General features: G+C 38.4%; 1 protein-coding gene across 7 annotated transcripts; it reads left to right on the top strand.

The window, feature by feature from the left end:
• Window positions 1-1,929: 1,929 nt before the first annotated feature.
• Window positions 1,930-13,170, top strand: CCDC28B_1 (Coiled-coil domain-containing protein 28B). 7 transcript variants are annotated; one of them, XM_051211222.1, is made up of 8 exons: window positions 1,930-1,986; window positions 7,177-7,232; window positions 7,270-7,386; window positions 7,423-7,561; window positions 7,594-7,654; window positions 7,700-8,352; window positions 9,569-9,591; window positions 12,949-13,106. In XM_051211222.1, the coding sequence occupies exons 2-6, from the start codon at window positions 7,181-7,183 to the stop codon at window positions 7,742-7,744; spliced, it is 414 nt and encodes a 137-aa protein (XP_051071259.1). In that variant the 5' UTR covers window positions 1,930-1,986; window positions 7,177-7,180; the 3' UTR covers window positions 7,745-8,352; window positions 9,569-9,591; window positions 12,949-13,106. The 7 variants fall into 7 exon arrangements, with proteins under 7 accessions (XP_051071259.1, XP_051071258.1, XP_051071257.1 ...); XM_051211221.1 differs by lacking the exon at window positions 7,700-8,352 and having other exon boundaries at window positions 7,205-7,232; XM_051211220.1 differs by lacking the exon at window positions 7,700-8,352 and having other exon boundaries at window positions 7,282-7,386.
• The last annotated feature ends 706 nt before the right edge of the window (window positions 13,171-13,876 follow it).

Genomic DNA, 13,876 nt, shown 5'->3' with positions numbered 1-13,876 from the left:
ACCTTGTAATGGCCTACAGTATCATTAACACTCCTGGACATCCTCTTAAACACCTACTTAAGTTGAGCCTCAAGACAAACCTAAGGGGTAACACGCAGAAATTGGAGACACAACATAGGAGAACAAACTGTAGACACAATCCCCACTCCTGAAGGGTTGTTAAATGCTGGAATTCGCTGCCGGTCGAGCTAGTCCAAGGGAATTCCCAGGTGTCTTTTAAGAGAGAACTTGATCTATTTTTAGGGACTAAGGATAATATCTCACTATGACTTACCAATTTCTTTTTCCTCATTTATCGTTGGTATACCTATGTTCCTGCCTGGAGGTATTGGTGATCCACTGCTACTAAACACAGAAGCCCGTTAGGCGAAAGCCCCTTCTATTCCGTACATAACCATTTGAACCGTTTGAATATTTGCACGAAACCTGTCCATATCCGACCTGATATTTTGTTACGACATCACACTAACATGCTTTGTGATCGGTCGAAAGTTGTACAACAGCGACCATAACCTGGTTCTCCACACCACCGTTTCATGTAAATTGTGATATGGATACAGTGCATATGCTGATTAGGAAAAGTTTCGATTTCTAGCTAAGCACTCTGAAAAAGATTGTTTACTAGTGACAGACTTTCAAAATACTAGATATGATCAATACCGTCACTAAATTCGTACTAGGCACTACTTAAGTTCAGTCCCAACGCAAAACGTAGATGCGATAGCCAGAAGTTAATAACACAACAAAGAAGAACGGACTATTGACGCACCTACTCTTAACGAGTGGTCAAACTATGAAACCCGCTACCGGACGTAGTGGTCCAAGCGACTTATCAAGAGTCCTACAGGAGGACGCTCGACATTTTACTAAGAACTCAGGACTCGGCTTCAAAGTTGGGTAGACGATAACGGACTTACCTTTAACACTTCAAAGTGTAAAGTAATCCATCTGCGACATGTCGCAGACTACAGTTATAACTTAGGTAACTCCTCTCTAGTAGTATCCCAAGTAGGAAAAGATTTAGGAGTCCTGGTGCCCTACGATTTAAAGTCTTATGCTAACTGTGACGAAAATGCCTTTCGAGAAAACCTTGCACTGGTAACATTGAAGCGCATTTTTGGCCAGTGTGACGGAAGAACTTTTCATATAATCTTTAATAGTTTTATCCGTCCTCATTTAGAGTACGGAAACATAGTATTTCCCCCCTCATTCCAAAAGGATAAGGACACCCTGGAGCGTATCCAACGGCGAGCCACGAAATCAGTTCGAGGACTCAAATTTAAACCTTGCGAAGTGCGCCTCCATTCACTTAACCTTTACCCATTATAGTATAGACGTCTTCGAGTTGACCTTCTGATGGCTTACAATATCCTTAACACTTCTGGACATCCTCTTAAACACCTACTTAAGCTTAGTTCCAACACTAACCTATGAGGTAACACCCAAAAACTGTAGACACAATATAGCAAAACGGACTGTAGACACAACTTTTACTCCTTAAGAGTTTTCAAATGCTGGAATTCGCTGCCGGTCGAGCTAGTCCAAGCGACTTCCCAGGAGTCCTTTAAGAGGCAACTTGATCTATTCTTAAGGACTAAGGATAGTATCACACTATGAGTTGCCAATTTCTTTCTTCTCTTTTACCGTTAATATACCTAGGTTCCTGCCTGGAGGATTTGGTGATCCCATTCTACTAGACACGGAAGCCTGTTAAGCGAAAGCTTCTTCTATTCCGTCCACAACCATTTGAACAGTGTTTTATTATAATTTACTAATATTTATCTTTTGCTCAACAAATATACTTAAGTTTCTACCTGTAGACATCGTTGGCTCACTGCTACTAGATACGGAATCCTGTCAGTTGGAAGCTTGTTCTATTTCGTCCATAACCGTTTGAATTATTTGTTTATAACAACTAAATTCTGATCTATTAACCTGTGTTTTCTTAACCGCAAGGTCGCGTTGCAGTTCGAGCATCAGTAATTGGTGTGTTTCTACATCCTATTCATATTATCCGTCTCCTTTGGATGCCTCATGATCCTACATGTTTATCTTATTCTTAAGCCCTTCCATATTTTATAGTAGCCAGCACAGTAATATGTATTATTACATTCCCATACCTAGAATTTATGGTCCTTAGACTAATATATATAACCATGGTTACAGAATAACCATAGCTGCTCTATGTCTCATAGTTATGTTGGTACATCATCCTTATAGCATATGGCCAACTGTTCTCGTGAAATATGTCACTTTCATTTGCTAATTAGCCTCAACGGGGTTAACCCCGTTAAGGCATAAGCAGTCTTCAGTAATAAGGATAGTAGGTTGGTGAACCTGTATTAATCCTGACATATTACTTTCCAGTGAAGGTCCAGCTTCTTGAAAGTAATCACTGATGGAGCTGATACCACTTGTTCGCGTAAGGCGTTTTAATGATTGACTACTCGATGAGAAAAATGGGACCCCACTTTAAGTTTATTAGATCATGGTTTATGAACCTTCTTGCTATGACCTCGGTGATTATTAGTGCTGGAGGGAACAAAAAGATAAGACATATTAACACCCAAATCATAATTAAAGATACGAAATGCCAGTATAAGGTCACCTCGTGTCCTACGATACGACAAGGGGAAAAGGTTTAGGCGTTTTAAACGCTCATCGTAAGGGAGTCTAGAAGGACCCTTCACTAATTTCGTTCCCACACGCTGGACACTCTCAAGGGAGTTAGTATCCTTTACCAGACACGGGCTAGCTGCTTGGATACAGTACTCTAAATGTGGTCTTACATATATGGGATATAAAATTCGAAACGTTTCCTCGTCAAAAGATTTGAACGCTCGGCATAGTGACCATAACGCATGAAAACCTTTGACAGCGGCTGCTTTGCAATGCGTAGTTGTTTTTAAATCATGACTTAATACTACTCCTAAGTCTTTATGCTCTTGAACGCATGGAAGAGGTTTACCCTCAATAGTGTAACGATAACTATTATCGTGACCGATGTGCATTAGCACACTCTTTCTAGCATTGATTTCTAAGCCCCACTCTCGAGCCCATCCAACTAAATCGTCTAAGTCAGCTTGAAGATCTAGATGATCAGCCTCACTTTTTATTATTCTCCAGATTTTTACATCATCCGCAAACAATAATGTCGACGACCTAAGTAACAGCGATAACTCAATAACGTAGAGAAGGAAGAGCAGAGGGCCTAAGATGGTGCCTTGGGGTACACCACTTTTGACCGACTTCCAGTCGGATAGCGTTCCGTTGACCCTCACACTCTGTCTGCGGTCACATAAGAAATTTCCTATCCACTCATGTACAGTACCTATTATTCCGAAGCTCGTGAGCTTCTGCATAAGACTTACGTGTGAAACCTAGTCAGATCCTTTGCTAAAATCTATGAATATCACATCGACAGACAGACCGTTATCTAGGGCTGCTGTCTAATCCTCCCTCGCAATAAGCAAGTTAGTCAAGCATGAACGCTTGTTACAAAATCCATGTTGCTCAGGAGCTAACAGATTGTGTAAGTCTATGTGGCTTAGCAACCTAACCCGAATTATCTTTTCAAGTAACTTAATGACTATGCTAGTTAGACTGACAGGCCAGTAGTTAGATACTATCTGTCGCTGACCGTCCTTAAATATAGGACTAACTATAGCGTCCTTCCAATCTCTGGGGAGTTGAGCGAGTGAAAGGGACATGTTGAAGAGTGTCGCGAGCGGTTTTGAAATAATGTCCGCAAGAGATGACAGCAACCGTGGATGTAACCCGTCCGGGCCAGGTATCTTACCAGGTTTGAGGTTAGTTATCAACGGAAGGACGGTTTCCTCAGTCACCTGTACAGATTCAATGGTTGGTATCTCGGTGTGAGTGGGACAAGTATTTGTTACAATAAACGTAGAAAAGACTTCGCTAAAATAGTTTGAAAAAGTCTCAGCTTTTGCTCGATCTGATTCAGCTAGTAATTCTGAATTTTCGTGTAACAGTAACGGGGGAATACCATCACTAAGTTTCATTCGCCGTTTAACATACGAAAACAATCGTTTCGGACAAGTACGGCTATCATATACTAACTGTCGTTCGTAAGTGGTACGGGATTTGTCTATGGTTTTCTTACAGATATTACGGACGTTTTGGTACTCACGCTTAAATGGTTCATGACCTGTCAACAAGCACCTACTAGGCACCAAACTAATCGGCCGTGGTTTGTCCTTTCCAAATATTACTGAAATGTATTCAAGGCTTTAATGTTGGCCTCCAACTTCTGGAGACACGTTCTTTAGTTTGCCTCCTTTCACTTTGAGCATCCTAAGCTAGAAAATTTCTTGTAATTCAGTTTGGTAGTTACCACGATGTACTAGACTCTCCTAACGTCTTTTCATTCCTCGTTCTTGACAAGTCAGTCTAGTCTACTATGCTTCTCTGCTAGAGTTTCTCTTGTATACTCCCTCTTGTGGCTTGTTTAACCGTATTTGGCAAGTCATCTTCATATTTCCGTTTATCATCTCTGGTGTCAACCTTTACTCGTTCGTTCGATTCTGTACATTGATTTCTCTGATTTTGTTCGGCTGTTAACTGCTGTTCCATGACCTACCATTTTGAATTGTCTTCAGACTCTGTGGTGATCCATTGTGCTTGTGCTTTTTGGGGCTCAGCACATTTTGGTTTGTTGAAAATGTTGTGTATGCAACCAATATGGTTTTCAATAGTGTGGTCAGGTGGAACCCATGTTACTTTGCTTATGATTTTTTGGGGAGAAATACTGTTGCCTATGGTTATGCTGTTGACAGCACGCAGACCTACCACTCTCACTATTCTCATTTCTTTCTTCCATTTCATGTTTCCCCTCGATGTATTTATACTCAGCGTTGTCCATTTCGACCTTAGCATTTAGATCCCACATCAGGATCGTCAGATGTTTTCCTGGTTACTTCTCTAGCATGAACTGGTCTTCCTTACTTCTCTGTTTTGAAAGATTCTTTAATGATTCTAAAGCCTTGAGGCTTGAACTATGTTGGTGCTTTTGTGGTTCTTTGGACAGGATCAGTGCAACGGAGGATTTTCTCCTTCGTGACCAGAATACAGCGTTCTCTTATTACGTTAATCTTTTCTGTCTAGACTATGTACAGTGAGTTTTTCCTGTCCTCAATTCGGTTAGGTTGTGTCTTCTCATTTCACGTGCTGTTTAAATGATCCTCCTAGTCCCTTACATTGTCTAGATATTCCATGTTTGTATGTTTATCATTGTCCTGATTGTCAATCTCTTCTCTTGCAAATAATTTTGACTTTCACCACAAGGCTCTGTAACTCCTCTGCGTGACGACCATTACATTTTTAGAGTAAATTTCAACTGAATTTTTGTTTGCTGGTGTTTTCGTAGTGGTCTTTGTGCAAATTGAAATTTCTATCTCTACACCCAGCCTTCCCTTTTTACCCGTGTTTGGTACCACCAATAATTCCATAGGAGCACCAGATTGAGTCTTCCCAGTGCACAGAGTACGGCAAATTTCGTATTTTTGATGACTAATTGTTTTATTTTTGTGTCCTTACCGTTTTTTAAAATTTGAGAAAGTATTACACAAAAGTCAGTACCTAAGTTCTCAAACCAAGTTTATTACTTTCCAGTTTTACCTCTTCTGACCAGTCAACTATAAAAAAATTAGTTTCTGGTTGATGACTGTCTATTATAGGTAGTTTATTCTGGTTAAACTACCTATACTGTTTGTTAGTTAGTCCCATGTCAACCTCTGATTGTTTCACTTTTGTGTCACCTGGCTAGTGGTAATGTAGATGTAGCGAACTAATTGGCTAACAACCAGTCACATTTCAACTTTTACACTGCAAGTCTGAATTCCACCCCATATATTATTTTTTATGTGCCCGGCCAGCCTAGTTACTCACGAGGTCTGGTTTCATGCTGAGTGCATGGGTCTGTGCTTGATGTCTACTTTAATCATCGGTAAAGATGTATAAGCACTCTGACTTTTCTCACCGAACCAGGTTAAATGACGGGTGACAAAGTTCAAGGACAGTCAGTCAGTCAGCCACAACGTAGGACCAGGCACATATGTGCATCGGTCCAGGTTGCCATACCGCATCAGCACAACAAGATGAACACCGGATTCATAGCAGTGGTTAGGTCAAAGGTGGTAATATATAAGAGAAAGATTGCGTAGAGATACAGTACAAGAAGAAAAAATTGGTTCGTAGAAAGAAAGGTATGAAGCGATTTTAATCTCTTAGTTTAAGGGAAGACAGGGAGTGTATACACCGACGCCATTGCGATCGATTCTGAGCCATGTCACCAAGAGTCTCCAACCATTGGTTACGATAGTCACGCGGACACCAACCAAGTAGTCTGCATCTACCAACATGGCTCAGACTAGAAGTTAGTGACTTCAAGCACTGATGCCACGTTTTGGTTTGGCCGCCCCTAACTTTCTTCCAACCATCTCCAATACCGGATAGCATTGCACGTCGTGGTAATCGGTATTCAGGCATACGTAACACGTGGCCCAACCATCTCAGTCGATAAAGATTCATAACCTCATCAACTGATTTACCATCATTCCCTAATACCCTGCGTCTAACCTCACTATTACTTACCCGGTGATCCCAGCAGACGCCAGCAATATTTCTGAGGCATCTGTGGTCAAATACTAGTAGCTTGCGAGTGTCTTCTACTCTTGATGGCCATGTTTCGCTGCCGTAAATTAAAACAGAACGGACTGCCGCGCAGTATACTCGTCCTTTTATTGATAGACGGATATCTCGCCTTCGCCACAGGTGACGTAAGTTGGCAAAATCCAAACGAGCTTTTCGAATCCGTGCTGAGATTACGTCAGACACCAACCCATTAGGGCTGATCAGACTTCCAAGATAAGTGAAGTTGTCAACACGTTCGACTACTTCACTCCTTATCCTTAGTTCAGGTGTTAACGCAGACCAGTCCTGAAGCAACAACTTGCATTTAGAGGGAGAGAAGCGCATTCCAAACATTCTGGCATTGTTGCTCAGTGCTACCAGAAGACTCTGCATTTTGTCAGCGTCTTCACCAAACAGGACTATGTCGTCTGCATATTCTAAGTCGATAAGTGGACCTCCTGGATGGAGATCAAAATAGGCTATATATATAACTTTATTTGCTTGAAAGTATTCTTAATTCAGGTAAATGGAGTTGATGTCTCTTGAACAGAATATGTTTCCTAACAGTGATGATTGCAGTATGTTATTCTTATTTCTGAAGTATATTTTAACCAGACAATGATTCAGCCAATCAAGATAGTGCACCTGCTATCCATGTAGATGATGTACAACGTATGGAAGCTCGTCTTTTAAAGTTGTTGGATGAATTTAACGCTGGGAAATCATCGTTTGGTAATGAACTGTCACTCTTATTCAGTAAAAATGTAGGTCCAAATTGTCCTTATGAAAAACTTGACTCAATACGAAATCAGCAAGAAGAACTTATGCGATTGCATTTTGAGCAAGATAGGAAAATGATGTCGATCCTCGAAACAGGCTCAACTCTCGCGCGGCGTCCTGTTAGAGCGTAATTAACTTTTGTCGAAATTATTCTTTTAGACTTTTAACGGATGAAGGTCGGAAGACTACAAAGGCAAATATTGATGCACTAGTCACACGAGTAAGTATGTGTGCATTCTATGTCTTATACGACTTACTGTTTTAGCTTAAACGTAACCGTCTTTTGATTGTACTTCTCTATTCATCCTAACTGCTATTTTTTTGCTATATATCTTAACCGTTTTTCTTCATACATAATGCGATATTACGACTTTCTTATTGAACTTATAGAATTCTTTGCCGTGCTAATTGTTAGTGATCTTCAGGATCCACCATTCAGATATTTTATTGCATCATGGTTCCTTGTCTTATCTGTTGTGTCTTAAATCAGGGAAATGATTAATATTCCCTTTGTATCTCATTTCTTAAAACTGTACAGGCCTAAAAACATTTTTATTTGAACCTCCTTTCTAATTCGTTTAGACTACTGATTTACATCTAATTGTTCATGAATTGCAGTTTATTCCATCTACTTTGGTTTTTCGAGTTAAGTGCTGTTTATTCATGTAATTTTGTAGTAGTAACTGTTATCGTCTCTTTTAATCAATTAAATGCATTATTTAATCCACTGGCTGAAAGTTTATGCAGCAAACAATTAGAAACTGAGTATGTTATAGATAGGTAATTTGCCCCAATATCTTAAAAAGTTGAGTCGCTAAAAACTAGGAAGAATCATCAATGGAAAAGTTTAGACTGTTTCACCTATTTGAGTTTTGGCAGTTAAGCACTGTAACCTCACACGAGCAGTGTGACTCAGTGGTAAGTAAATGAACCTGTTTTCTTTATTTTTATTTAAACACATAAACATTGGTACAAGAAGTCACCAAATATATATATATATATATATATATATATATATATATATATATATATGCACCACATAAATCAAATGATCTGTGTGAGGGCTGGGATACTCCACGGGCGCACAGACCGAAGCAAGTGGTCTTCTGAGGGGTCAAATTCACAAGGCAGTGGAGCAACGTTAGGAGATGCAGTTCCATGGTAGCCCGTGACCAACAATAGGTTCGTTTGCCTTCTATTTCATCAGGATCCTGGAGCCCATGTACACCACTGGTTTTGAATCAGGGTTTTTCAACTCCCCCATGTGGATCCTTCGCATCCATCAACCCGGCTAAAGCGCCGGACATTCGCTTTTCGTCCTTTTAATTTCGTAGACATCACCCTCCCCTCGTGAAGACACTGAGTAGGACCTGCACTTAGTAAGCAAGCTATATTTATTATTACCATATCACCAGTTTTTAAATTTTTGTCATATATATATAGTGTATTTTCAACCATTGTTCGGAACAAAAGTTATATTAAGGTAGCATAAAGTACGTCCCGTTCTTTTAATTTCTACCTCGCCTTGGGACCGTGTGAAAACAAGTGAGATCGGCGTATTACTCTATATTTCCTAGCGATTAGCAGCTGTATCGGGTTGATATTTGTCAGTAGATCAAGATTTCCTAGTTAGCTTTTGAAGATCATGTGACTCAGCTATTCAAAATGTTAGATCTGCTTCGAAGCAAAGTGCATTTTTTCTTTAGGTGGCGTCAAAGGGATCCAAGGTCGCCTCAGTCCTTTTTTATGGTCATTCGATTATTTTTGGTAATTACTGTTACTATCATTCATTTATTACCTGACAAGTAGCTGTCACTATTTTGGTTGAATGGAAGCGTTTGTATCCTAATATACACTTAAATACCCAAATCCCGATACACCAACTCAGTTGCCCGGTGGTTTTGTTTCTTGAAATCTCTTTGGTTGGGGGTTCAGGTCTCAGTGAGTTATCAAGACGCCGAACTCAGTCACTGCATTATTTTCTCAAAACAAGCAATCGTAAAACTTACGGTTCTATTTTATCTCTCGTCATACCATTCTATGAATTTAAGTGTAATATGTTTATTTTGTTACTCAGTAAGAAAATCCACATATCTTTTAATGGTGATTAATGTATTATCTCACTGTTTTTTAGCTGGAGTCGCTAAGTTATGCAATGTAAGTTAATTTATCCTACTTTTATTATCAATGTTAGAATCAATATGTAGATTGTATATTAGTTTCATTGTTTTGTCTCATGTGATTTCGTTTAATCGAGTTATTCATATTTATTTTCTCGAAATTCCAAGTCCTGAACTACTTGAGTGGCAGAGTTTAAATACAATTCCCTCTTGACTTACTGAGGCTGACTGCCTCCGTTTGTTCAATGTTTTTCATACAACAGACAATGTGGTGGCCACTTAATCTCAGAGAATGCATTAAATTTGTTTTACAGGCTTGTACCACGAATACGTAATAATTGTTGTTGTTTATCTCCAGTATAGAGTTGGTCTCATTGATAAACACAATTTGGCATATCTTTGAAATAAATTGCAACAAAGTGCATCTTAGGCTTACATCTAGCCTACAAAGTATGTCTCCTGATGAAACTACTATTGAGTAAGAAAGATTAGTGGTAAACCCTTAACACTGGGGGTATGGACGATGGAAATGCTAATTTAAGAAGAAGCTCTGCAACCACGCATAGTTACCTTTTGTTTGTTAGTATCTTATATGATAATAATAAGTATTTGAATTATAGTACGAACTAAGAATCCCAGATATAACGTAATGGGATCAAGAAGTACTAGATAAGCACGAACGAATGTACTGTATTTGAAATTCGAAATCAAGCATTCAACAAGTACATTAGTTCATTCAAACACCACATCCGCCACAGTTTAAATTAGAGTCTAAATGTCTGTAATCGATCGTACGTCTTCTTAAGTTCATCCTGTGTCTGTCCGACAGTGTATTGGATAAAGACTCTGTATTATCTAGAATGTGCTCATTAGTATTAGAATTAACAACTGAAATCGGGACAGACTCACCTGCTTCCTAGGATTGTGTAATCAGCATGTCGGTTGTGTGCTGAAACCGCTGCTACCTAGAATTTGAACCATAGACTTTTAGACTATCCTCCCCCACGAAATACTGTTGGATCCTTATATCCCCAATTTATGAATGACGTGGCTTCATTTAAAACATATTTATCACATTGACTAGAGTAAACATTAGAAGTGTTTTTGTGATAAGGATAAACAGCAGTTGATATGAAATCATCCGAATTGTAATCAAACTCGAGTTCATTTAGTAATTGTGCTTCGCACTGAACAAGTTTCCCACAAGAAACAAATGCATTATGAGGACAAATAATATTTGATATGAAATCAAGATTTGATTCTTTTGAAATAGTTTCCTCAAATTTATTAAGAATGACATTACAGAGTAAAGGATCATTAGAAAAATTAGCATCTATCAAAACTACATCAGGTTTTCGATCATAATTATGTTCACTCAACATATTTTCTTCAGATTTGTAAGAAATCTCATCAGAAATGTGTGAATCATCAGGAAAAGCCATACCTGGTACAATAACATGAGAATTCTGACAAATTGATTGATTAGAAACCGTTGTCTCACAAGGATTCTGAGTTTCATTTAACTCCGAACTGCTATATGACTCTACACTGTCTTTTAAAATCGTTGATAAAGATAAATGATCATTATGAATACTCGACTCAGTAGAATCAGAATTACAAGACTTAATATTAATTGCAGTAAGATGAACATTAGTATTACAAACTGACTGAATATGTCCAATATCACCACATTTAAAGCACTTAGAATTACGAAATTTACATGAATTAAAAAAGTGGAACCTGCCACAGGACAAACATTGACCAAACTTGTGCCGATCTTCGTGAAGTGCATCGCAACTCCTCAATGAATTATCTGCATAGCCTCGAGTGTGCACTGGGTTGGGATGACGTAATGCAGTGGAACTTTTTATATCCTCATGAATCATTTTACGGAATCTTCCTCCTTTACCACATTCGAAATTTGTATACTTAACATAGTCTAGCAATAGATCCTTGAGAGTTGTATAAGAAAGCGAAATGGGCTTTTCCGGTAAAGCCAGAGTCTTTAATAAGCTATATGCTTCTTTTCCGATGAATGTAAAGAAATGTGCTACAATATCAACATCCTCATCATCTTCCTTGGTCATAGCCCAGATTTTGAGCCTTTCAAGGTAATCCTCAAAAGCATCAAAATCTAAATGTATGTCCAACCGTTCCATCATAGGCGTATTTGAATTATAGTACGAACTAAGAATCCCAGATATAACGTAATGGGATCAAGAAGTACTAGATAAACACGAACGAATGTACTGTATTTGAAATTCGAAATCAAGCATTCAACAAGTACAAAGGAATCACTAGTTCATCCAAACACCACATCTTATCACGTACGTGACTAGAAACCAACATCTATAATGCAAGTCTAGTCGGATTCAAAGTGGCTTCGGCCCCTAATTGAAGCTCTTCATTGACAAACTTCCAAAGATTGTTCTCAAGTCAAGTTGGGTCTTTGAACCCGAATTTCCCATACCAAGATGTTTTAAATTATAATATCATGTTCCTCCATTTAAAGGCGTTGTTAAACTCCGTCAATCGAAATGTTTGATGGCGCAATCGGTTACTGAATAACTGCCTTAGACGTTTGTCGAATCGCCATAGTTCTCATGGATGTGTGATGGTCTCTGTTATGACCTTGGATGTCTGACTTTTCTATCACACGATTTATCTACCAATCCGAATACTACTTATACGAATCTTCACACTAGGCCAACCAATGACGTTCAACCGGTGTGGGCAGTTTAGCGTCCTTATTGGTCCTATGTCCTCCGAGCCCTTCCACTTGAGTCCAGAACACAATACCAGCTTCCGTAATATGAATCGAATCAGAGCAGATCAAACCAGACCGTTTATTTCAGACATACCCGGTTTATATATCAATCAGACAGACCACAACGTACCATAAAATAGGAAATAATATTTGTACACAAATAAGCCAAAGAGTGGCTGTGAATGAGGGGGACAGTAATTAATAGACTGAGCGTAATTTAGGGACAGTAAATCGTACAATAATAAAATATAGGTCAAAATAAAGCTTATAATAAGAGGAATACAAATATACATAATGTAATTGTTGAATAGTTATACAATAAGAATATTTATAGAATATTAGTCCATGAATAGTCCTTGGAAGTTACCTGTAATTTAATCTTCACCGGATATAACAGTCTCGCTATCGTGTTGGGTGGTGATCTGGATATTTTGCTGAGATTTTGTCTTTTGGGAGCAGAACTTCACCTGACTTCCACAGTATTTCAGATCTATCTGTAGCGTATCTCGGGATTCCATCACATACGTAAATTAGGACTAGGTTTTGTTTTTTTTCTCATATGTGAAAATGATTTAATACTTTGCATCCAATACATATAGTGAATATTTAATTCACTTTTCCTTTCAGACATAATCTTCACTATGCTAATAGACCTCGATCGTAACATTCGCAAACTTTTGCCCAACAAGAAACATTATTCCGCTGATTTATTATTTTATCTTTTAAAGTTGTCCGTTAATTAGTAGTGATAACTAATGTAACTTTGAGAATTTCAACAGCACTGACTATCGATTTCTAAATTGTGGCCAGAATGAGGTCACGAAATGGTCATGCGTAAATTGTCAGTTATTTGGTGTTCCCACTGTTGTATATTTTACATAAATGTAACGAGCAGTTTCTTAGCAGAAGGGACTTAAGTCAGTAATTATTTATTACTTAGTAACTCAGCTTTCAATGACTTCAGCGTAATGGGATTCTTTCCCCCCCAACTGGACGCAGTGCAGCACTTTGGCTGTTGATTACCCATAAGCATACAAAGCTAGACACCAGGAAGAAAATATGGATAAATATACACTTCGCAGTCAAAAAGCAGAGCAGCTAGTATTCAACAATTTTTTAAAAATGTACTCAATTTAGCAGTTATCGTTGTATAGAGACTAATGAATAGAAATGTGGTGACTGATTGTATCGTGAAATATCTGTATTATAAAATTATCGACCCTTTTCAGATAAATAATCTTAAATGACATAAAAACATGTGAGAGTATTAACGTTATGATTACATAAACTAAGATGGCAGGAATCAAGCTTCATCAACAGTTAAGTGAGAGAGGTTGTTGATGGAGTTATTTTAAATTTCCATCAATTGTAACCCAGTCAGCATAAATGCTTTTGGTATACTGTTATTTCACTTGAATAGTTTCATGGTCGGTGTTCAGTATATTTTGCGATTGTGTATTTACTCGACCCCACTCATGACTTTAAAAAAGTATTACACTTAGACAGCGCGTAACTGAGATCTTAGATAACATAAGGGAACTGTCCTTTGTTACAA

This window comes from Schistosoma haematobium, chromosome ZW (genome assembly GCF_000699445.3).
Source record: "Schistosoma haematobium chromosome ZW, whole genome shotgun sequence".
In the NCBI taxonomy this organism is placed as follows: Eukaryota; Metazoa; Platyhelminthes; class Trematoda; order Strigeidida; family Schistosomatidae; genus Schistosoma; species Schistosoma haematobium.
This window is presented reverse-complemented; position numbering and strand designations above follow the sequence as displayed.

Bases quoted from the DNA above. Each gene is read 5' to 3' on its own strand.
- CCDC28B_1 (XM_051211217.1), top strand. From the start codon at position 7,181: ATGGAGTTGATGTCTCTTGAACAGAATATGTTTCCTAACAGTGATGAT. The intron at 7,233-7,269 runs GTATGTTATTCT...TATTTTAACCAG, and splicing joins TCCTAACAGTGATGATTGCA to ACAATGATTCAGCCAATCAA. The intron at 7,655-9,568 runs GTAAGTATGTGT...ACTGTTTTTTAG, and splicing joins TTGATGCACTAGTCACACGA to CTGGAGTCGCTAAGTTATGC.